Source organism: Mauremys mutica, chromosome 1, assembly GCF_020497125.1.
Source record: "Mauremys mutica isolate MM-2020 ecotype Southern chromosome 1, ASM2049712v1, whole genome shotgun sequence".
In the NCBI taxonomy this organism is placed as follows: Eukaryota; Metazoa; Chordata; order Testudines; family Geoemydidae; genus Mauremys; species Mauremys mutica.
The window spans coordinates 87,273,419-87,299,372 of NC_059072.1; the positions used below are offsets into that span (position 1 = coordinate 87,273,419).

Genomic DNA, 25,954 nt, shown 5'->3' on the forward strand with positions numbered 1-25,954 from the left:
TTTTGCAGTGCTGTATGCTGGTAAGGGCAAAATGTAGCACGGCTGATGCCACGGGACATCTGGAATGAGAGTTTAGTTAAAACAGAAAGTTAAGGTTCTGGTATTGCTTGAAGGGCAACAGAATAGAAGGATCCCTTTTATAGCTAATAATGTCTTGCTGTTATTGCAGGTGTTCCTATCTTTTATTGCTGGTACTTCTCCTTTCCTCTTGACTCCTTTGAATTGATGGAAACCTTTTTGGGGGGCGCTGTTTTTGTAGTGGTAGAAGTACTCCTCAGAGTTCCCAGCCATATCCTCTTCTCTGGTGATGATTCCTCAAAAAGGAAAAGGAAAGCAGAAAAAAATACTAAATTTCTTCTGATTTGTAAATACAGTACAAGTAAAAAAAAATACATTTAGCAATGTTCATCAATGACAGTTTATCTACAGGGTTTCTCATCTGTCTCATCATAGACTTCCGTGGGAGTTGAGGGCATTCAGCATCTCACAGGTTTGGGACCTTGATACACACAATTTGTTGCACAAAATGCCTCTTGTGATAAAATCTTACAAATCCTCATGGATGAATGTTTGTTGCCTTACTGCAGAAATGTCAAAAACTGAGCTGTCACCTACCATTGTGTTACAATGAACTCAACAGTGTTTACTGAGATCTCAAGCTTTCCTCCAAGCCCACTCAACATTAAAAACAGAGAGAAAAGGAGTTATCTAAAAGGCTGAACTGAGTAACTTCCTGGAAATGTTGTTACTTCTCACAGGGCCAATTCCCCGTGGGTCAATGAGAATTTTGCCACTCCCTTCAATACCATCAGGATATGGACTTTCTTGAACAGAAAATATATTGTAATTTGTAAATCACTTTTCTTTTCTCTTCCAACTTACTGATATGTTTCTTTGATTTAAACTACATCAGAGCGAGTATTGAATATTGTTGAACTGGTTATAATTTATAACAGTGAGATTTAATTTTAATTTGTTTGCACTTTGAAAGTATGCTGCTTTTACAGTAACTGCTTCAATTCCTTATCACATTTGGTTAGCTGGTGCCATAACTTCTTGTTGTCTTAAGAGGGGAATGCTGCAGTCCTTATTTGGGAAAAACTCCCTAGTCTTCAATAGCCATTTCACCAAAGGGGTACAAATCTAGCCCTTAATCTGGACTTTATCATAGGGGTTCCCAGGCTTTTTCCCCTGTGGCCCACTATTAACACTTACCACTGCTTTCTAGGATTGAAGACTGTGGGTGGGGGGCTGCCAGGGTGGGGCTGTGACTTGAGCTGTTTGCGGGGTGGATGAACCTTTAAATTATGTCCCTCACTATCAGCGTGTCCAGTTTGATAGTGTTCCCTCCCACCTAGCCCACCAGGCAGGCGAGTCATTGTTCCCCCAGGCTGATCAAATGGGAAATCAGGCAAGGGGCTGCCGAGCACTCAGACTGGCCTTCCCAGGCCGCCATGTGTCCATCTGGGAGAGGGGCATTGCGGGGCACACGCAGCCCCTCACCTCAGCAGGGACCAGAGCCAGTCAGAGGGTGAAGGGGCCAGGCAAGTTCCACAGCCAACCCCTGCCGACACCCTCCACCTCAGCAGCCCCCTGAGTGCCTTGAGCTCATCACCTGGCAGCGCTGCCCCAGTCACCCATCCAGCATCCTGGGATACCTCACAGACACCCTCTGCCAGTGAACGAGGGCAGGGCTTGGGGGCTGCCAGTGCTGTACAGAGGCAGGCCTTGGGCCGGGCCTGGCTGTTACCTAGAATTAAGACTGCACGTTTGTCACGCAGGTCACAGAAGTCACAGAGTCCGTGATTTTCCAGTACCTCCGTGACTTCTGCAGCCAGCAGGTGTGACTGACCCCAGGGCCACCCCAGCAGCTCGGGTGGCCCTGGGGTCAGATGCACCCCCCACACACACACAACAGTGGTGGTCTCAGGCTGCCCCCTGCCAGCAGCGGCACAGTGGTCCCCGGCCAGTGGGGCTATCCCCTGTCAGCAGCAGCGGTATCATGCTGCCCCCCCTCAGCACCAGTGGGCACCCAAGCAGGTGCCCCGGAGCCCCCACCCCAAGCACCAGAGAGCACCCCACAGCCCCCCCAGGACCAGCGCGTGCCCCAGGGCCCCCCTTCCAGAGCAGCAAATTTAATTAGGGGTATATAGTAAGTCATGGACAGGTCACGAGCCCGTGAATTTTTGTTTATTGCCCTTGACCTGTCCATGACTTTTACTAAAAATGCCCATGACTAAATCTTAGCCTTACCTATAATGGTCCTGATCATGGCATTGTCCAGGAGGAAACAGAGCAGCACCATCGAGCCGTTGTCCTTGAGGGGGCTGTGGGGCTGATACTTCAGGGGGCCTGCCAGCCATGAATCTCAGGGTGGTGTGACTCAGAGTGGGAACAGCTGTGAACTCTCCAGCCTCCTCCAGCTGTCCCAAGAGCTGCCACCTCAGGTGGCCAGACCCTTCTCCTTGCCCTCCCCGCACTGCCCAGCAGCTTCACTTTGCCCTCTGCCACCTGCCAGGGCGCTGGGTGCATCTGGCCTTGGGCAGGGGCCATTGCTGGCAGCCACTCTGTTGCTGTCCACTTCATAATACCACCCCCTCATGCCTTATCAAACTCCACCCATGGCTGTGCCAGTGGACCACCCAGGACTGTGTCGCAGCCCACCTTTGGGCCGCAACCCACAGTTTGGGAACCCCTCTTGTATCTCTCATCACTCTATATGCTTGGAAGATCCTCCCTGATCCTGTGTGTCATGTAACCTCACTCTTCCCCTTCAGAGCCCTCCTGAAGGCTCATTTATTTTGATTAGCCTTCCAGCTCTTGCTAAACCCCACTTTTGTCTTTTTCCCCAGCTGTGTTCCCTCACACTATGATATACTAACTCCAAATAAAACAGAAATGAGCAAGATATGTGTATGTCCATCTTACTATTGTAGCCTTCCTCCTTCCCATAGTCCCCTTGGCTTCTGTTTGGATTTCTTTGCTGTGTTTTTGTGTCTAATTCAGATTGACAGCTCCTTTGTACCGTGGACTGCTTTCCCTTAATTGTCTGTAGAGCATCATGTACATTTTTAGCTCTGTAGAAATAATAATCTTTCAAGATTTTCGAAGGAAATAGCAGTGCAAAATATTTTCATTGACTGTAATAAAGTAGCTGAGAATGTTAATTTATATTGAGAGCATCTTTCTATGTATTTGTACAGACCTAGTGCATGGGGGTTCTGTGACTGGGGCCTCTGGATGCTGAGGGAAGTATAAATATTATCAAGACTATTTTAGAGTTCTTTATGTTTAGTCAATACAATCTCTAGGATTAGTAAATAATTTCTTTCCAGTATTTGAGATTGATATGTTTAGGAATGGAAACTGTTCCAGTGACTGTGGTTTAACAGTACTAATACATATTGTTTCTGCATTATTATGTAGGTGTTCTTACAGAGGCAATGAGTTCTCCAGTGCAAGAGCCAGATGTGTCACCTTATACACAGTACAGCAGTATGCCGTTCCCCCCAGTTCAGCCTCAGATTTCATCACCACCTTATTATTCCAACCTTGGCTTTTACCCCCAGCAGCCTGAAGAATGGTATTCCCCTGGAATGTATGAACTCAGGAGAATCCCCTGTGAGAACTTTTTCACAAGAGAGACAGAGCTAGCGGATATACCTGTAGCCAAGAAGTCTAGACTGGGCCACTCCACGGGAAGAGTGAAAGGAGAAGAGCTATGTGTTGTGTGTGGTGACAAAGCATCTGGATACCACTATAATGCTCTTACTTGTGAGGGGTGCAAAGGTAGGACAAAATGTGAATGAATCTGTCACAAAATAAGTTGGGGAAATGGTTATTTATTTCTGAAATTTCATTTTGTCTTAATTGAAAAGCTCTTTCAAGTGCTTACTCTTTGTAGATCTTTGCATTTGGATCCAATGTTATTAACTGGCTAGGTGGTAGTATTGTTAAAAAGGATCTGGGGCGTATAGTAGATCACAAATTGAATATGGGTCAACAATGTGATGCAGTTGCTAAAAAGGCCGAAAGCATTCTGGGTTGTATTAACAGGAGTGTTGTATGTAAGAGACAGGAGGTAACTGTCCCATTCTCCTTGGCACTGGTGAGGCCTCAGCTGGAGAATCGTGTCCAGTTCTGGGCACCACACTTCAGGAAAAATGTGGGCAGAGCCCAGAGGAGAGCAACAAAAATGACAAAAGTTTTAGAAAACCTGACTTCTGAGAAAAGGTTAAAAGATTGAGTATGTTTAATCTTGAGAAAAGAAGGCTGAGGGGGGACCTGATAACAGTCTTCAAATATGTTAATGGCTGTTTATAAAGAGGCTGGGAATTAATTGTTCTCTACATCCACAGAAGATAGGTAGCAAAAAAATAATGGGCTTAATCTGCAGCAAGGGAGAGTTAGGTTAGATATTAGGAAAGTCTTTCTAACTCTAAGGGTAGTTAAGCTCTGGAATAGACTTCCAAGGTAGGTTGTGGAATCCCCATCATTGGAGGTTTTTAAGAACAGGTTAGATAAACACCTATCAGGGACGGTCTAGGTTTATTTGGTCCTGCCTCAGCGCAAGGGGCTAGACTTGAGGACTTCTCAAGGTCTCTTCTAGTCATACATTTCTATCATTCTATGATTATTTTCCCTGGGACACATTTGTAGTTTCATTCCTTTGTGGATATAGAGTATACATTGCCCTTGCAGCAGTGTTGACTCTCAAAGCAAAAGTATTTGTCCACCAAAACCTATAATCAATCAATATCATCATCAGCAAAACAAACCATTGATTTAAAATAAACACTATCCCTGGTCCCGCCTCCATAATTTCTGAGTTCTTTAAACCTTCCTCCCCACAAAAAGTTCAATCTGTAGAGTATTACATTTCATGTCTTTCATCTCTTGAGAAGGCGGCATGAGGATACACTGGGCAGCTGAAAGGACTGGTAATAGTATAAGAGCTTTTCACTTCTATGTTGTCAGTTCAGCATCTAATCCAAGTCAGTAGTGACTGAAAGTGGTCACCATCTGATGGCTTGTTGTGGCCTATGGGAAATGCATGGGTGCAATTTAAAAGTTCTTTCCAGTGCGAGGACTAGTAACAGTCATCATTTTAATATAATTTTATAAGGAATACCTCTGAAATTGATCATATCTCTAAAACTAGAATGAACATTTTAAGTGTGCCCACTGTATTAGACTGGTTTCCAGTGAACAGTGCCCACAAGTGGCAAAAAATAGCCCCTCACGGTTATTAGCGATCTGTTGTTGATAGTTTCAGCAGAGAGGACAAAGGACATAGCAGCTGAATAACTCTTACTCCTAGAGGTGGTTCTTCCAGGGCACATTGGTAGGTAATTGCATCAAATAAGGGAATTATCCTTCCCTGCTACATAAGTCAACACTTTTGAGCCCAATAACTTGTAGATGGAACTATGTGTATCTTTTAGAAAAAAATCCTGTCTTGATTTAAAGACTCCAAGTGATGATAAGTTTACTACATCCCTTGGTAAGCTGTTCCAATGGTTAACTGACCTCACTAGTAAATGGCTTTATTAAATTACATTTAGAAATTTTTTACAGTAGTTATAACTAGAGACTGTGGAAACATCATGGTAAAAACTAAAAACATTTTGGGCCAAAGTCATTGCAAATAAAACTCCCATGTAAGCGTTGAGATCAGTGGTCACAGGAAATGTATTAATTCAGGTCTCCTTGTTGATTTTACTGAAATCATTCTGTGAAACCATTATATTGCTGTTTTATTGGGATAATTCATTTTGTGTTTTCACTTTTTCATGGCTGCAACATCAGTTACAGAGGAAAGCACAACCCTTGATCAAAGACTGTAAAAGTTGAATTATTTAAGGTTAATGTATTATGTTTCTGCAATAAACTTTAGAATGGCTTAAAGCAATAGTAAGATGATGTGTAAGTAAGAGGCAAACAATTGTGTTTGAAAAGCCAGATGGGATGTTTTAATGGTCTTAGCATTCTGCCTATCTGGTGCCCTTCATCCCAGAGGTGGCTGCATTTCAGCGATACTAAATGTGTGGAGGTAAGCACTTTGGGTTCCTTCAGAATGAAAGGCTCTGTATAAAAGTAAGATATTACTATCAACATTAATCTACAGTTTGAATAGAGAGCCAGTGCTAAGCATGATAGAACCAATTAAATATATCTGTGTTACCTGAATACAAACCAATCTATTTATATTCAAAATTTAGAAGAGAATTTAGTGAACCTTGAGTGGTTTACTTATAAACTGAAAGGGCTGCTGACCTTATCTTCTCTCTCTTTTTTGTGGGGGAAAGAAACATGTTTTATTGGTTTGCAAGATATTTATATTCTGGAGCTGTGCATACATTCAGTTTTTTTGTGATTATATTATTATCCACAAACAAATACATGTGAATATTTCTCCTCACTTGGCAAGAAAAAAATGGTTTGAAAATCTGATCTTCTATTTATCCCTTCCCCAAAATATCAATCAAAAGGCAAACTAAACAGGATGCACACCTCTTAGATCTAGGCTTATGCAAGAATTCTTTTAAAAATAGTTTAAAAATTGAAAACTTTGGTGGGACATCTCTCATCCCTAATTGTGCAGTTATAAAATATTACATCATTCTAAAATAATGGCATAATGGTCTATAAATAATGAGACTGTTTACAAGTGTTATTACAATGTTTGTGGCATTATATATTACAATATTTTCTACAGTCTATTCCATTGTAACACCTTTCCTGGTTAGGCATTATAAAACCTTCTATAGGTATGTCTACACTGCAATTAAAAATCTGCAGCTGGCCCGTTCCAGCTGACTTGGGCTCGGGCTAAGGGACTGTTTAATTGCAGTGTAGACATTTAGGCTTGGGCTCTAGGATCCTGAGAGGTGGGAGTGTCCCAGAGCTCAGGCTGTAGCCCGAGCTTGAATGTCTACATCGCAATTAAGCAGCCCCTTAGCCTGAGCCCCACAGGCGCCAGTCAGCTGGCATGGGCCAGCTGCAGATGTCAAATGTCTACACTGCAATCAGACAGCACATTTGGACCCTGGAATCTAGAGACCCCTCTGGAAAGGAGTGGTATACAAGTCACATGAATTGAGTGGGGCAGACTGTAGCATCATACTCATTTACTGAAATCACAATATCATTTACACTGACAGAAAAGTGGATTATGTACTCTGTCCCCTACAAAATGGCATAATTGATTTTTATTACCTCCAAACTATTCCTGATAATCCTTGATGTATGTCATGTCAAACCACAGATATTTCCTGTTAAAGTCGTTCCACATTCATCTTCTCACTCTCTCTAGAAAGTCAGGGCAGTTTGTGTGGTGATGGAACTCAGCAGTATTCTTTGAAGTGTCAATAGTCTGACAGTTCAAAGTAGGCATGCATTGCTTGTTCATCGGGTAGAATTTGGATGACTTGATTAGGAAATAGTGAAGTCAATGGAGCTACACCAAGGTAGAGTTTAGCTCATTGTGTCTCAACACCAGTTCTCAGCAGGCATTCTCCTCATGACATTACTCAGTATTGTTCAGCTCTCATGGTTCTTAACTCTGTGGAGTTGTGCTGGTGTAGTAAATACACCCTTTTGGTGGATTCCTTTGTAGTGCACTTTCATAAAAGGAACAGTTAGAATCAAACTGTGCCCTTTTAGCTGAAGAGGCAACTCCTCTGTTCTTTAATGTCTTGTACAGTATATGTAACATACAATTCACTATTTGGATATTATAGAACTAGTTAATTTCATTTCAAATTTGTTTTGTAGGAGAGAGATTGACCACAAACATGCGCTTGTTTGTTTATTTTCATGCACCAGCTGTCCTCTACCTGATTCACAGCGGCGGCTCCAGGCACCAGCGCTCCAAGCGCGTGCCTGGGGCGGCAAGCCGCGGAGGGCGCCCTGCCAGTCCCTGTGAGAGTGGCAGTCAGGCTGCCTTTGGCGGCTTGCCTACAAGAGGTCTGACGGTCCCGCGGATTCGGCGGCAATTCGGCGGTGGGTACGCCGAATCTGCGAGACTGGCGGACCTCCCACAGGCAAGCCGCCAAATCCACAGGACTGGGGACCTGCCACAGGCGCGCTGCCGAAGGCAGCCTGCCTGCCGTGCTTGGGGCAGCAAAAAAGCTAGAGCTGCCCCTGCTGATGCAAAACCAAACATCTCAACAGGGAACGGGGTGGGAAAAACAACATATAAACTGAAGCCCCAGTCTCGCAAATTGTTCACAATGTTTCTGTATAAAGCCCAATTAAAGTCTGTGAGGGTCTGCCTGTGAAGAACAACTTTCAGGACTGGGGGCCTGAAAAAAGGAGTTCTACTCATAACTAACCCTAATTACTGTTGAGGCTAACATATTTGTAGTTTCTAACTGAAGCCAGTTGTTGAGATTTTGCAAGATCAGATAAGGTTAGGCAATGTGAAAATGTAAAAGACACCTTATTTTTAACCCCCTCAGACACTGTCTCCCCAAATATCTTTTCTGATTTGCCTCAGATTGTCCCAAAAAATTCTCCCTTAGCACAAGATCACACACATGACATTTCAGTAGGTTTGATTTAACTCTGGAGTTGTTATTATTAAGGAATATGTGTCAAAAATTGGGCTTATAGTGGAGAACTAACTGACATTACTAGGGAGAAGACTATCTAGAGAGAAACTGCTAAGAATGTGACTCCATAATAAAAATGGGATGAGAGTAAGGTTGAAAATTATGCTTTGCCAGAGCAGAAAAACATTTTGGATTTTAAAAATTGTTTCTTTCAGGAGGAAACATTCACAGTTCTAAGTTTTATTGGTTTATAAATCTCACTGATTTGGCATCACTACATGTTGTCAATAAGATGCATTTGCTAAAGCTTTTGCAATTCTTTACATACAAATAACAGCTAATAAAGTGTTGCCTAGATCTTGTTTATGCTAGCCATAATAGCAGCAACCTGACTTTTAATGGTCATAAACATATTTGCATACAGCTTTTGAATATAACTATAATAAATTATTTTCTTCATGAATTGCAGCCTTTAAATAAATTGTTTAAAATAAATTGGAACATGATCTGAAACAAATGCAACTGCCATTTAACTGGCATTGAAAATCTACAGCTTAAACCTAGACCTTTTCTTCCTTCCTTGACCAGTATATGGAAATGTTTTAAACTCCACGTGAATGGCAAACAAAAATAATGTCTGGGTCTGACTGAAAGTTCCAAATAATCTGCATTTCAAAAGAGGTTAGTGTCAATCAAATACATTTGAATGGAATAAGAGAACTATTCAAAACACACAGTACAGGAGACAGGACTCAAAGAAGTGCCAGGTTTGTTGTTGCTAAATAGAATTTTATTATTTTTTTGTAACAAAATGTTAGGGCTGGGATGGATTATTTAAATTCAAGATGGGCTTGAGCCATGACATTGTAATTTGGATCCACAGTGAATTTCTCAAAAATTCAGGGGAGTACGTAGGCATTTGTGTCCTAGTTCAATGCCTTTCAGAGAAAAAACCAAGAAGAGAGCGAGATCTGAATTTCCCCCAGGGTTGACTGTGGGTGACTGGATCCTGTGTTTTTGCTCAATCCCACCTTTAGTGAATGGTAGAATACTACCAGGGCTGAGATTAGGGTTAGCCTGTACAACAAATCAACCATGTGCCCTCAGGGGCTTCCAGGAGTCCCTTTTTGCCACCAAACCGATGGAAGAGTTGAGATTATTTCCAATGCCTGACAGAGTTCACTCCCTCTTTGAATGCTGCTAAATCATCCCATATAAAACACAGCATTAGAAAAATGCTATGCTCGCAAAGTGAAGCACTACAAGTTCAGGAAATGTTAAAGCAAAGGGTGCCTGTGCAATTTTATCTTTGCCTCCCTAGTAAGTGGTATTATGCTAACCTTTTATTGCATAGAATTTCACTACATGAATGCATACTGTCTTTTCCACAGTAACGCAGTCTGAGTACAGGTTGGACAGTGAATAAGGGCTTTGTACTGAATGAGAAAGGGGTCTGTGGAGCCATGATTTTCTTTGGGCTAATTTTTGTTTGCAGTTCTATACCCCAATATAAACCTGGAGTGAATCCAGGGAAACTAAATTCCATGAAACTTGACTTCAGTGGGACTACTTGTGTGGTTAAAGTTAGAAAAGTGCTTAAGTACCTTGCTGAATCAGGGCCTTAGTGTGCCAGGTGGGCAGAGTTTAATGAAGGAGGCAGGGGGTTGGTGCAAATGAGGGAGGAATCCTCTACTTTAATACAGAGGATAAAAATAAATATAGTTCCACTGCTTCATTCTGGATGGGCAGGTAGTCTGTGTGACCCTGCTTACATGTGGTTACAAGTACTCTAATTCTCGGTAATTGAGATAATGGGAATTCACTCAAATGGGTTTGCTGCCTGCACTCTCATGGATTGTCCTGTCCTCAGAGTCCTTCAAGTGAATTGCAGCCTCACAGTCGTTCATTGGCTATTATTATAGTACTGTACAGTATTGTGTATAATCCTGGAATTTGAACCACAGTGATGGGTTCCAAATTTGGATCTGAACCTTCTCAAGGATCCCAGATATTTGGATGTGGGATTTAGTTCAGGCCAATGTCTAGTGTATAGACCCACATTATATAATATCTGGTTCTAAATGATATTGCATGGACCACTTAGGTGCAAGTAACTTTTTAAAGTAGCAATAATGCAGCCATCAGCATGTCCAAGTGGTACCAAAAGAAGCTGGAGTAGTTGCAGAATGTGTTGCATTCAGAGGGTGAAACAGTTATGCAATCTCTTTTCAAGCTAATCTGTTCCCCAGTTTGCAGTGCCTTCTTACACATCTCACTGTTGTTTGCACAGGCTTCTTCAGAAGAAGTATCACTAAAAATGCTGTATACAAGTGCAAAAATGGAGGCAATTGTGAGATGGACATGTACATGAGAAGAAAGTGCCAGGAGTGCCGCCTGCGGAAATGCAAACAAATGGGGATGTTGGCTGAATGTATGTATGCAGGTATTTGCATCAAGCAATCAAAGTACTTTGAAAATATATTAAATCTTACATTTGTCTAACTGGAGTGTGTCTAATATGCTGAAGTCTCCATACATATACAAAGGTGGGTAAAACCCTCAAAGATATAGTCTAGCAAATCTGAAGGTATGAACTGTAGCATTACGGGCACTGCAGTCCGTGCTCAACAAATCTTATTGAATAGGCATGACATACCCATGAATGATGAGATTTGGTTAATGACAGGGGACACCAGAGCATGAGGTGCATGATGATCTGGTGGTGAAGAAAGGACTTTCCCTGCCAGAGTGGGCTGACACAGCGAAAGGCAAGAGCCAAAGGGGCTGCCCAAGTGCAAGGAAAAGTCACTCCTGTGGCTATGGGAAAAGGATGGAGGTGGTGGAAGGCCTCAGTTGGAGAAGGGGAGGAATATAAAGAAGTAGGGAATTTTCAGTGCTATGCAGGGCAGAGAAGGAACCAACCTACCCCTACCCACAACCACCTTTTTACGGACTGCCTGCCAGCCCTTGCGGGCCAATTCCAATGCTTGTATGAAGTGCTAAGAATCAACCAATGGCAAATCTCCTAAAAAGGAAGACTACCATTGGCTGGAAGTTGCTATGTGCTGCAGTCCTCCTCTGGCAATCTGGGCTGGCCTGGTAAGGGAGAGCCCCCTTTTAAAAAAAAAAATAGTCTAATTAGTTTCTTCTAATGGAGCTATAGAGCTATAGGTAGAATCACCTCCAAAGAATTTGGCTTATAGATTTAAATCATGTTTTATATTAAAACAAAAAATGGAATTCAGGCTGACATCTTATATACATTACCAAGCTCCAGGCCAATGTACTTTAAACATCCATGACACTGCACTACACCCCAAAATGAGGAGTTGAAATTGAATTTCTGGTAGAACTTTAACAGTAATAGTCATTCCTTATTTGAAGCCTCACTCCTAGAAATATAGTGTACACATCTGCATATGCTGCCTTCAGTGAATAGGACTGCAGTTTATTCTATTTATTGATGGCTCCAATCATTTTAGCACACTATAGTGTCAAACCAATTTAGGTTCATACAGGAAATTAATCTACTCTGAGTTTTTAATATACTTCTCTTTTTTAATCTGATCATGAGATGCTATATTAACTGTTGGCTTTGTGAGAAACAATAACCTCCATCAATATTTGGAATGCATGCAAATATAATATAATTAATCTTTCATTCTGTAAATTGAACAGACTACAAAGATCCTGAGATATGACATATTCTCGTACAATACATAAATACACAAACAAATGCCACCAAAGTGATGATAGCACTCAATGAGTCAGTAAGTGTCATAGGAAAATGAAAACCCACAGAGTTGGACTCAGATTCATTGTTCCACAAATTCAAGAGTTCAGAATACTCTGTGTGACTCATAGCAGCAGAAAAACAACAGATCACAGAAAAAAATAGGTTAGTGTAACTAATACTGATTGAGGACACATGAAACTTTTAAACTGTCTGATCATTTTCTCAAATTGGCATATGTGAAACAAAGACTGACAATAGGTGCTGCCATTTGAATCTTTCTCTGCAATGGAAAAACTTACTTTGTTACTGGGTATCTCATGTTACTCATAACTTAAACATAAGCATGTTCTAAAGCACTTCAGTGAGGACATTTTGCAAGTCACCATTTAACAAGTTTCAAAGGAAGACTGTACTATATACGGTTGGTTTTAGATCAGGGCTTGACAAGGTGGTAAAGCCTAAAGCTTCTATTTATACATCATCTAAAGTTGAAGAAGTTCCTTTGAAATAAAAGGTTACCTTGAACTTTGTTTCATTTACTCATACTAGAGGGTTGCAATTATAAACACTGAAGAATTTTACTATAGCAAAAAGGGAGGTAGAGTCTTATAAACATTTATGGCACCTACTCACTAAACATTTCCATCTCCTTTGTACATAAACCACAGATACAATGAAATTATTTAACCATCAGCGTCAAATATCTTTTTGTACTTATAGTTGCAGTTCTTTAGTGTGAACTGAGTTTCTAATTAAAGACCAGATTCTGCCACTCTTATTCTGGCTGAGTAGCACTCCTAGTCTCACTGAAATGGAGCCATTTGTGGAGTTAGAGTAAAATGCTGGCTGCATTGAAGTCAATGGGAGGTTTGCAACTAACTTCAGCGGGGCTAGAATTTCACCCCCAAAGTACTACTCAGGATAAGTAAGGATGGCAGAATCAGGCCTTTAGTGTACAAGACACAAAGCAAACTGAATTTTCCCCAGAAAAGAAATAGGACAGATCCTCATCGGGTATAAATCAGTGTAGCTCCACTGACTGCACCAGTTTACATCAGCTGAGGATCTGGCCCAGTGGTTTTAGCAAGCTTGCTTCACATCTATTCTTTAGAAAAATAAAGCTAGGATATTGTAAAAATGAGGCAGTACAATCACATACCTTGATGCCACTTATTATCTGCAACATTCCTATCACTGATATTTTCCTATTTCGAGGTACTATATGTAAGTCTTATTTTAATCATGTAAATTTCCTCTTCACTCAATGGTGCGGGTAGGTTATTTTATATAGTGCTTAAACAGGAAATTAAAAACATTCACAACTGAATTCAGTGTTTACATGATATCTTTCCCCACCATCATATATTTTCTGAATGAGTCTGTTTTCCTGTTCTGCATTTTCAAGACTGGAGAGCCAGGCAGACTCCTTGAAAGAAACTCTAAATTGAAGTTCTGGATGATTATATTCTTAGATCCATACATACCTGCTTGCCTGTTGATCAGTTTGCTGGTTTTCCTTTGAGGGTTGGTTCTGTTAATTGTTATTATTTAGTAATTGCTCAGCACAGATGATGTGCTGGTTGCTGTGCATAATACACCTAAAGATAGCCCCTGCCCCAAGTTGTTTACAGTCTATAAGGATAAATACATAAAGTGACAAATATTTAATTTAAGGACACAATAGACTGTAATCGATAATGAACCCTGGGTTTGATTCAACCTGTTAGCTCAGGGAGATACAAATTGTGGCAGTTGACCAGATAATGAACTGGATCAGCACATCTCCCAGACACTTCAGCCATATCCTCTCCCTGGCCAGCATGATTCACTTTTGGTTTGTACCAGCAACATTAGATCTGTCAGCAGAGTGGCACTGCAGATGCCTGTGCCCCTTCTAAGTGGATGTTCTGCAAGGGAGGCTGCACCCTAGGTTGCACTAGTAGAAGTTGGCTCGGCCCAAAGATGCTTATCAGAACATCCATAGCCTGTCATCTATGTATCTGAGTGGCCTAAGTACTTGTATCTAAGGAGAATGCTGTCTTCAGAGAATGTCATGCATGGGTAAGTAGTTTATTGGTGTTAAAGAGCAACATGTGGGCATGCTGATGTACGTACTTGGCTCCACACTGGTACGTGTGAATTAACCTACACTAAAATGTCTTTTGGTGTGCGAATCCTATGAACGTATTATTTGCAATGCTGCAGGTTTGTTAACAGAAATACAATGCAAGTCAAAACGTCTAAGAAAAAATGTGAAACAGCCGCCTGATCAGACAGCCAGCGAAGATAACGAGGGAGCGGACCTGAAGCAAGTGACATCTACAACTAAAATATATAGGGTAATAAAATTTATGTAAATAGTTTGTACAATAATTAGGATGGTTTGAGCTTCATGCAACTAACAAAATATACTATGGTTACCCTGAAGTAATTTAGAGAATCGCCTTATGTAACCAGACACATTTCCCTCAGTATTTGTAGTATTTACTTATAATTAATGAGATAATATTATCTGAGGATCTAAGGCATTAGTCTACATCAATAACGTGTAAAACCATAACTTCTCGTATAGATTCTAGGGGCGGGTCTTGACTCTAATACATTAATTACACATGTGTGTGCATATGCACATGCACACTTTAGCATACACATTCCACACACAGATTAGATATGTCGTAGAAATATCCATGGGATAAACTGCAGAGACATGTGATAAACTGCAGAATACACATTAAGTAAGATTTATCACATGGCTGTGCAAATTATCCCTGGATATTTTTACAATACATATTTACAGATCTAATCTCTGCATGGGATGAGTGTATTGAATAATTAAGGTTTTACAAATTATCGTGCACCTTTGACCACCTCACCTGCACTCTTCATGAATCCATCTCCCTCAGGACTACTATTAATTTGCCAAATCTCTGAGCACCTGCAAACAGTTGCCATAAAAAAATCAGTCTGATAGAAGGAAACGTTGCTCTTTCTCCCTAAATGTGGAATTGCAATCTCCCAACACTACCCCCTAAAAAATGTACAGCTGACCAAAGGCCATGATGGCAATATTCAGCCCTCACCTGCATCAGTGACAGATTTAAATGTGGATACCTTGCTGCCTTCAGGACTAGAAATAGGAGCAAAGGAAAAGCAAGATTTCTGACATTCCAAATGGACCTAGCATTTGCTTCTAGACCTGGAATGTGTGGAGATATTAGACCTTAAAATCATGATATTCTTAGGTACAGAAAAGCAATATTAAGTCACTTTAGAGGCTTTTAGAGCTTCTTTTGAGCCTTACCCAGTTGGGGACACAAAATAATTATGATACCTGAGATATAAAAATAGTCCAAATGTTTTTTTGAAACTCACTAAAACATCTATTAAATAGTTTTTCTGTAACATAAGTGTCATGTATAGAATATATGAGGGTGTGGTATTGGGGTTTTGAGATGTCCACATAACTCACTAATGGCTAATGTCCACATAACTCACTAATTACCAAACCTGGTAACACTTCCATCCCAAACTCATGCTGGTAAAACATTTACACCACTCTATCATGGATCCTTTGTTTATATCTGCAGTCTCTAAGGGGCTAGACAGACTTCTCATCTTGTTGACATCCAAATGTAAGACGTAGAACTATACAATCTTACTGAAGTAAGAGATGCTAGATCACTTCCAGTTACTGAACTTTATGGGTTTTTTTCTGCCAGTATAGGAGAAAGTAGAACTTACCCCAGAACAGCAGAACCTTCTTCATTACATCATGGATTCATATAGTAAACAACGAATTCCTCAAGAGGTATCAAAAAAACTTGTAAGTACACAAATTAATTAATCTTTTGTAAGTTGTCATTTGGGTTGTATGAAGAGACTACAGGGCTATATTATTATTAACATTAGTTAATGTGGTATACTGAGGACTGTGTTTGAACTGCAAGCTGTCACTTTAAGAGCGGGAAGGTTTTCTGATCTAGGAGCAGCTTAAAGCAAGGTGGGGTGAGTTGTGTCAGTCTGTTTTAGGGAGCAGCCTGTTTCCTCTCTCTTTTTGTTTGTAAACATTTTAAATTCTAAGAAATAAAGCAACCTTCCAGCAAGGGTATTTATGGGTTTTTTTATCTAATGTTTCTGGGTGTATGCTGTGAACATAAGTTAACATTTATATGGAAGTAGCACCTAGAGCCCTCAATCAGGTTGACACTGTACAGACATATAGTAAATTACAGTCCTTGCCCCCAAAGAGCTTACAGTCTAAAAGAAGAGTTTACAATCTAATAGTATACATCACAAAAAAATTCTAACTTTTCAACAAAAATATCAAATCTCTCCCCTTTCTTTCTCTCGCTTTCTTTCACCACCTCTCTTTTTCAGTGGCAAAATGAAAAATAAAAAAAGCAGAAAAAGGGGAGAAAAGATAAAGGGGGAAAGGGGAGGGGAAAATGGGAGAAAACATTTTGGTTTCTAAGTTTGAAAACTAAAAAACTTCAGTTTTGTTTTTTTGTTTTAAAAAAAAAGGAAAATGTAAATAAACAAAACAACAACAGCAAAAGAGTTTTGGACAAAAAAAAATGTTGACCAGCTCTCCTCGGGGCTCAATCCTCTTGACTTTCCACTACACGGGGGGGAGATATGTGGCATGTGTGGAGAGCTGGCTATGCCAGTTCTATGTCACTTGGGTATTACAACCACTTCAGTTGTCTATTTAAATCAGCTATACTGTCCCTTTGCACTGCTTGAGCAATCTTTTGTAATGGTATGTTTCTTTTCCCATTGTTGTGGTGAATTAATGTAGTAGTCGGCCTGAAACTATGCTACCTTTTGCTGCAATTCCATCAGATCTTACAAGCACATAGAGTTCGGCCAAGTAAATACTTAGATGGATGACCCTCCAAGGAATATAACTGGGTGCTGCAGGCAGTAATGTTAGTTGAGTAGTTGGCACCCTTCCCCTTGAATCCATATGAACTAATGTTCCAGTGTGGTACTGCTGGAGGTGCTGTTACACACATGATATGTAAAAAAGCAAAGTTCTGACCACTTGGGGCAAATAAAGGTTTCATGCTCTTATCATAAGTGTAGGACTGTTAACCCTGTGATCTGGCCAAATTCCAATCTGGAGATGATATTCTGCCTTTCTAAATTCCCAGTGCAGTTTCAACTGAATATAGTGTCTTTCCTCACTCCTTAATCTAAACTAGTGTGTAATGTTGCTTTGTAGTGGCAAGCAGCTGCCACAATCCACCTGAAATCCTAAAACCCCAAACTTCTGTTTACTTTTATTATCTATTATATTACAGAGATGTTGTGAGGATTCATTAGTAAATATTTGTGTAGTGCTTTGAGATATTCTTACAAAAAGAATGACAGAAGTCCAAAGTGTCAGCTATTATTAACCATTGGGTTTTTTTAATTTTTAATACTTAGTTACAAGAGGAATTCAGTGCTGAAGAAAATTTTCTCATCTTAACAGAAATGGCTACCAGTCATGTTCAGGTTCTTGTGGAATTCACCAAAAAGTTACCAGGTATGTCATAATGGACCAAATCTTGCTCCCACAGAAATTAATGGAAAACCTCCAATTGATTTGAGTTGCAGCTTGATTGCTATGTATATCTAGGTATGTATAGCTGAAAGGATGTATAAAAGTATGTTCCATTGTCCCTGCCAATACACATATACCTCAGATGCAATCTAAAAAAATGAAGCTTTATACTTCAAGAGACTGCTTTGAAAGATGCAGACTTAACCAGTTTCAGAAGGAATATCCTGTATATATATTCAAGGACAAAATGTTCTGGGTGTTTTAGAGTCTTTGAAGGTATGTTATTTTAAAATAATGTTGCAATGCAAAATATTGCTCCTTAGAATTGACTCTAACACTTTAGAAACTCTATTTGATTCCTATGCCCCCTTTTCTGTGAAAGCCTTTGAGTCAGTGTCATCCACTAAAGTGTGTGTGCTTAGAACATTGACTTTAAGTGCGTGGAAGGGATGTTTATTCAGAGTTTGTATTTAGACTCTTTGAATAATGAATCACAGAATCACATTGAAAGTGAGATTTCAGTTTTTCAATTCACAAGTGGAAAAGGCATTATAAAAATCTAGCACCATGCTACCTCAAGAGGGCAAATGAGTCACAGCTCTATTAGGTTCATTCAGAAGCACATCCTGTCCCATCCTATGTGGCTTCAGGTACAGCACAACAGGCAGAGTTTTTCTGTTTGGGGAGGAGGAGTGCAGAGTATATGCAGGGCATCCATCTCTATTCATGTACCGTGGAACCCATCTCTGTGTGAGGCTCCCCACACCTTTCTGTGCAGCGTGGCTTGGAGTAAAGAAGTGTGGCGGTAGGACAGTTAGATCCACTGGTCATTAATCCCTACATAGAGGTTTCTTGAGTCCTAAGTCCAGTGCCCCATCCAATTTTTCTTTCTGAGTCCCCCCCCCCCCGCCACATGCTATAAAAACTCCAGGGCCCACTGGTGGTGGGGCGGGGGAGAGGAAATGAGAGGGCTCCAGGCTAGGTGGGGAGGCTCAATCATAGGCATAGTTTGACTTCTATATTTGCGGGGACAGGGTTTGGGCTAGCTCCACATGGCAGGGCCCTGGGAGGGAGAGCCACCTCCACCCCCTGACTCACCTCAGCAGGCCAGGTTGAGGGGGAAGGCAACCAAAAATTATAACTCAAAGTGGGGGCTCAGCTCAAAAATGTTGAAAACCACTCAGGGTGCAGGCAGGGGTTGGCTAGGGGCCGTGTGCAGGGGGTGGGGTAGCTTAGGGTGCAGGGAAGGGGTATCTAGGGGCTGTGTGGCAGGAGCGGTCGTTGCACCCCAAGGGCTTTGCCAGCAAGCAGTCAAAGGAGGCTGGGAGTTGAGGAACAGCTGCAGCACTGGGCATCAGCAGCATGAGGAGGAGACGGGGAAGCACCACAGCTGCCCGCTCCATGGTACCAGCCAGAGCAGCAGCTGCCCCGCACTGCCCAGTTCCGGCTTCCTGCCTCCAACCTGGCCAGTGGGTGGGGCCTAGGAGCAATCGGGGGAGGAGGAGGTGAGGGGGTGTGTGTGGAACTTTCTATGGGCCTGCCCCGCTCTGGCTAAGGCACTGCAGTTTATAGGGGAGCAACTCTGCCCAAGGACTTGGGGTTTCTGTCCTGTGGGGCACTGGGGCTCATGGACCCACTGAAATCAGCTCACAACCCCCCCCGCCCCCCCGGGGACTGCAGGCCCCTGGTTGAGAACCACTGCACTAGACAATATTGCCTCTACCTTCATACATGCACAAATCTATTTTTATATACAAATGTGTTAAAATTTCATTTTGCCGAGCACTGCCCTTTTCCTCCCTCTGTTATGGGATTATTTTAAAGCCTCTACAATATTCCAATTCCAACTGTATTTTCTTTTGCAAACTAATGGGCACAGGTTCACAGGAAATAAATGAAAAAAATAAAGTGAATGAGTTTTGAATGGGTTCAGTTCAGCGCTGAAAGATGATAATGCTACCAATTCTTTATTAACACTAAAGCAGGAATTTAATTTGTTATATGCTAATCAAGTTGAAGGCAATCTTACCTGATCCAAAACAAGATTACATACACATACATGTGTGAGTGAGAGAGAGGGGCTGGGAGAGGGAGACTTGGAAGGATGCTGGCCTGGCAGTTGGAAAAAGGAAATGGGGAAAAACCTCACAAGATTTCTGTAATACAGATGGTCTGTTGGTCTCAAATCAAGAACAAAGTAAGGCCCAAATCTTCAAAAGTCTCCACTAATTTTGCCTGCCTCATTTTGGGCACCCGACTTGAGCCTGATTTTTACAGCTGAGTACCTGCAGCTCCCATTGATTTCAACTGGAGGAGGTGGATGGATCCTTAGCACCTAAGAAAATCAGGCAAAAGACTTCCCCTGAATTCCTGGGCTCTTGAAATTAGTGGATTCTCTTGAAAATATTGGGCTTGGAGTCTTGTTAGATTAAAATAACTTTGAGATGGAACTGCCGAAAAACTTTTCTGAGTTATGTTAATCAATGTATACTGAGGGGGAAAAGGGAGAGGGGCTTCTAGGATCAAATAAAACTGCTATTTGAAAATTTAAAGTAGTGGAGATTTAGTGCAATTTACCTGTTGTGACTTTAAATCTGTGACTAACTATTTTCTTTCATTCTCTGTATTATCTTTCCTTGTTTGTGTGCTGCTTCATGGACTTGGTACAGGCTCATTGTACTGGGTTTGTAGTGGCAGTCAGCATGAACTGGGCTTTACATAACCTTCAGTCCCACTCTCGTACATAGAGGCCCCATTCAGCACTCACTGAAGTTTATGGGAGTTTGGCAATTTACTTCAATAGGGGAAGAGCCCAGGCCCACAGAAAGGATAAATCCCTATCCAAAATATAGGGGGAAGCCTTTATCCAAAATAACAAAAGCTTAAAAATCATGAAAAGGAGATGTTTTCTGATTACCAGCCCCTTCTTTGCACATATCCCTATACAGCAGAACCTCAAAGATACGAACACCAGAGTTATGGACTTACCGGTCAACCAGACACCCTGTGAAACAAGAAGTCATCAATCAGGCAGCAGTGGAGACCAAAAAAACCCCAAAAAACCACCACCGAAAAACAGCAAATACTGTATTGCCTTGGGGCATTAGCCCTGGGGCTCACGGCTTCAGCTATGGGAGGGTTAGTTCTGCAGCCGCAGGGTGTTGGGGGGAGGGGTCTGGAGTCTGGGCAGGGGAAGAGCTGGGGGCTTCTGACCCTCAGGAACATTGGGGCTCAGAGCTTTAGACTTGGGGGAGACTGGGGTTTGGGGCTTCAGCCCTGTGGCTCTGCTCCTGGCTTCTGCCGCGTGCGGGGTGCTGGGGCGCGGGGCTTCAGCCCCATGGATCCATTCCCAGCTTCACCCCTGCAGGGGTAGCCAGGGTTTGGGGCTTTAGCTATGAGGGGAGCACTGGTTTCAGTCCCAGCACTGCCCCCATAGCTAAAGCCCCAAGCCCTGGTGTCCCCCACCCCCAGCTGAAGCTGGGAGTAGAGCTGTGGGGCTGAAACCCTGATCCCCAGCGCCCCTTGCAGGGCAGAAGCCAGGAGTGAAGCACCAAGCCCCAGCACTCCCCCCAGGTCTAAAGCCCTGAGCTGTGGTGCTCCCAGGGGGCAGAAGTCTTGAGACTCCCTCTCACCTGCAGCCCAAACTCCCCCATGGCTGAAGTCTGTAGCATCTTGTTCAGAGTTATGGATCATTTCAGAATTACAAACAACCTATTTTCCCAAGGTGTCTGTAATCAAGTGCAGACTCACCCGGCGGCGCCTCCTGCTGGTCGTCCATGGGAATTAGCTCTCCAGCCTCCGGTGCGCACTCTGCAGGCCAGGCGTCCCACCTATCGTTGGCCCCCGTGTCCCTCCCAGGACCCCAGTGCCCTTTTAACTTGGTGCTGCTCCCTGGCAGTACCCCCACAGTGTGGGTCTCCCCCTCCCAGGGGAACCCCTACCCACTATCCCCACTTTGCCTCAGTCTTGGCTACTGCCCAGTCTCCATCTAGCCCCTGTTCACTGGGGCAGACTGCAGTATAAGCCACTCATCACAGGCAAAGGGGTTTGGACCTGCTGCCTCTGGCTACCCGTGGGCTGCCCCTGCAACCCAGTACCTAATAGGCCTTACCAGACCTGCAGCCTGGGGCTTTCCTAGGCCGGAGCTCCCCAGCTCCCTTGGCCTTTCCCCAGCCCTGCTCCACTCCAGATACCTGGTTAAACTCCCTGCAGCCAGGCCCTTCTCTCTTTCTCTCTGAACGCAGTAAGAGACTGTCTGCTTGAGCTCCTGGCTCAAGCCTTTATAGGGCCAGCTGAGGCTGCCTCCCAATCAGCCTAGTAGCTTTTCCCCTGCCACAGCCCTCCCCCAGGGCTGTCTTTAAACGCCTTAGGGCAAGAGCGGGTGACCACCCCGCTACAGTGTCTGTAACTTTGAGATTCTACTGTATTGTTATATGTAAAATCCTCTTAGGGTATGTCTACACTGCAACTAGACACCCATGGCTGGCCCATGCCAGCTGACCCAGGCTTGTGGGACTTGGGATTGTGGGACTGTTTAATTGCAGTATAGACATTTGGGCATGGCTGGCGTCCTTGAGCCTGAGCTCCAGCTGTGGGTTTTGAATTGCAGTGTAGACACATTCTTACGGAGGAAAAGAGCCTACGAAATCCTAGATCGGCAAATTTGTTAATCTGCCACTGGTCATGGATGCAGGAGTGTTGCCGGCCCAGAGGGCCCGAGGGGGCAACAGCGGGGTTCGTTGCCCGGTGTGCGTTGCACTAATTAACACACCAGGGTGGAGAAGCAAACCAAGTTTATTTGAGCTCAAATAAGGTGCAAGGGAGAAATAGCAATCTTAAATCCTGCACACCCGCAGCAGGTGTGGTCCCAGTATTTATACCCCCTTTGTTTTGTTTTTTTTGTACTTTTTTACTGTGTGGGCTACTTTTTTATGCATATAACCTTGATTACAGCATTTGTTTTTCGTCTATTTTATTTAGTATTGGCTGCATCTAGTGCTAACCAGCCTTGCAGCTGCTAGCAGTCAGCACATAGCACAGAAGGTTACAAAAGTTTAGTAAGGCTAACAGAAGCGCTTAACATGAAGGTACTTTGGTTCACATAGGCCTAGAGCAAGAAGACTGTATTAACACTTGTGGTCTTTCATTCTTCCGAGTTACCTAGATTTATGCCTAGAAACACCAACAGGAGGATTTGAGCCATATGATGTGAAAATAGGTTCTCATGTCACATTAGCATGGTTGCTGTCCTGTTGTGCTTTTTAAAACACATTCTCCAATAATGAACGATTCCTCTTTCTCTGAAACTATTATACCTATTTCCATCGCACTCCTGCAGTTCATCAGGTCTCAGTTATAAAAGTCTAAGGCTATGTCTACACTACTGCCTATGTCAGGAAAATGTATGTTGCTCAGGGGGTGAATATTCCATCCCCCTGAGCCACATAGTTACAGAGACATAAGTGTTAGAGTGCACAGCTCTGTGCTGGCGGGTGAGCTTCTCCCACCGACATAGCTTATGCTGCTCACAGGGGTGGTTTCTTTATGCTGACAGGAATGCTCTCTCCTGTTGGCATAGAGTGTCTTCATCATACACACTGCAGTGGTGCAGCTGTAGCAATGTACATGTAGACATGGCCTAAGAGTTTGTCGTCATCATTTCAGGCTGTCTTAAAGCAAACTGATATGAAATCCATCCTTTACACCTTGATTAAATCTATATATTCCTGCAGCAAAATGAATCTTTATTACTGTAATAAGTGAATGTGTAATCATTTCTCTAGTAATCTACTTGATGAATAGATTAATTTATTCAATAGAACTTCAGTTTGCAAGAATAAAGACATCCAGAACTATTCAAGGTATCTGGTTTATTTAAACATAGTTACTGATATACAATCTTTGTAATATCCATTACTTAACCTTTTCTTATAACCCAAAATTCATTATCAAGACAACCTTAGAGCTTCTGCCCCTTAAGTTTGTGTAAACCAGAAATTAGTTGTGCTGTATTCATTTGAGGAGCAGAATATGGGCAGAGTTATATACAGAACACTAATGAGAACGTGGCAGAAAATACTGAAGAGGTTTGTAGGATTAGAGAAATGCCCACAGATGGCTATGCCATGCCTTTGTATTCCACATGTAGCATTACATTTAAAGGTCACAATTCAGCAAAGCAATTAAGCATCTGCTTATATCTAATTGAAATAAATGGAAGTTAAGCATGTATTTAAGTGCTTTGCTGAATCCAGGCTTAAATGTACACAATACTTAGCAGCCCTGATAAGGGCACAATTAGCTCTTATAGAGATGCATGGCATGCCTGCTAACCAAATTCAGCTGTGGGCTCTTGGCCACTAAGAACGCTATTGCTTGGCTTGGCAAATATGCAAATACTAAATAAAATAAATGACACCTTTTAGTTAAGAACTATAGGACCTAAAGTACTGATGTTCTTATTTCTGATATCCTTCCAGGCTTTCAAACCCTTGATCATGAAGATCAGATTGCTTTGCTGAAGGGTTCAGCAGTAGAAGCCATGTTCCTTCGTTCGGCTGAGATCTTTAATAGGAAACTTCCTGTAGGACACACTGACCTCTTAGAAGAAAGAATTCGCAAAAGCGGTAGGTGCTTAATTTAGTGGGAAAAAGACCTGCTTTCATGGGTCAGCATTTGCCCTTGAAATGTTAGTACAGAATGCTTGTAATTGGTAATGAAATAGTTTATATGAATGCTGTTCTTCTCAGTCAGCCTTGAGTGCAAAGGTCATGAGGTAAATGTTTAATCATAAGTTCATTGTAAACATTATGAATTAAGCTATATCAAAGAAACTAATGTATCTCTTCAAGGGTGAGTATAAAAGAACTGTGACAATAAAATGCCATTCTATCGTGTTATTCAAATAAAGTGTTAGTTTATATGCTTGTAAATGTCATTAATGTAACAAAAGAATTATAGGTTATTATTGCGTATGATTCAGAGGGAAAGAATCCTGCTTCTCTGGGTCAATTGGTAAGAAGGATCACGAAGAATAAAGAGCACCGAACAATGATGGTTGTAATGTATTTTCAGTACACATTCCGCTTCATAAGGGCTCTCAAATGTTTGGTCTGCATGATGGAGTTTTACAGTGTCTGAACACAGTTCTCAACAATTGAGTCAACAGCTCAACAACAGCTGAATAGGGACTGAACACAGGTTAGGAGTTGTTGTAGACTTGGAAAAGTTCTGTATTGTCAGCTCACTGTACTTCCATTTCAGTGTATAGCATATAGAACTGTATAAACAAGTCATTGTCTGTATGAAATTTTAGTTTGTACTGACTTTGCTAAAGCTTTTTATGTAGCCTGTTGTAAAACTAGGCAAATACTAGAGAAGTTAATGTACTGCGTGGAAGACCTCTGTATACCCCCAGGGGTATGATGATTGAGAACCACTGAGCTGGTGAACAGGAGTAGCTAACAGGAGCATTTTGTGAGGGAGTTTAGAGAGGGAGCCTGAGAGCCAGATACACATTATTAACAGTCTCTAAATTTAGGCCAATAAACACTCCCACCCAAAATAACAACAACAAAAGCTACACGAGTAGAGAGAATGCAGGCAGAAGTCCAGCAGCAGAGTGGAGGCTATCCAGTTTATTGCACTGAATGCAGAATGTATGATTACCTGCCTTGTGGGCAGGTGGCATATATGTGCATTCAGTGCAAGGAACTTGTGGCCCTCAGAGACTGTGAACAGGCTTTGGAGACCATAGTGGCTGAACTGGAGGAGCTAAGGGAGACAGAGAGGTACACAGATGAGACTTTCCGGGACAGTAGAACGGTCCCACCCTCAGTCCAACAGCCTCTGTGCTGTTGAGAAGGATGAAAGTCTTAAGAAGAACATCAAAGTGGAGTGGAGGGAAATGATCCCATAGTTGAGAGCCTCCTTCCCGATGATTTCATGGAATACTCTTGCACTGAGGATACCCCTCCGAGGGAGGGGACCCAAGTTATTAGAAAGAGACAGGTAATAGTAATGGGGGATTCAATCATTAAAAATATAGATAGCTGTGTTTGTGATGACCAGGAGAACCACATGGTGAATGGCCTGCCAGGTGCAAAGGTTGCAGAT

The 25,954-nt window shown here is 42.2% G+C and overlaps 1 protein-coding gene across 6 annotated transcripts in view; it reads left to right on the forward strand.

Annotated features, from left to right (window-relative positions):
* Positions 1–25,954, forward strand: part of NR1H4 (nuclear receptor subfamily 1 group H member 4) — a 67,349-nt gene that overhangs the window by 20,721 nt on the left and 20,674 nt on the right. For 3 of the 6 annotated variants that reach the window (XM_044981981.1, XM_044981991.1, XM_044982007.1), the window contains 6 exons: positions 3,427–3,789; positions 10,846–10,998; positions 14,497–14,630; positions 16,016–16,114; positions 17,722–17,821; positions 24,319–24,465. In XM_044981981.1, coding sequence (XP_044837916.1) covers positions 3,427–3,789; positions 10,846–10,998; positions 14,497–14,630; positions 16,016–16,114; positions 17,722–17,821; positions 24,319–24,465 — 996 coding nt within the window. The remainder of the gene's footprint in view (positions 1–3,426; positions 3,790–10,845; positions 10,999–14,496; positions 14,631–16,015; positions 16,115–17,721; positions 17,822–24,318; positions 24,466–25,954) is intronic. The other 3 variants (XM_044982014.1, XM_044982023.1, XM_044982000.1) reach the window with 2 other exon arrangements.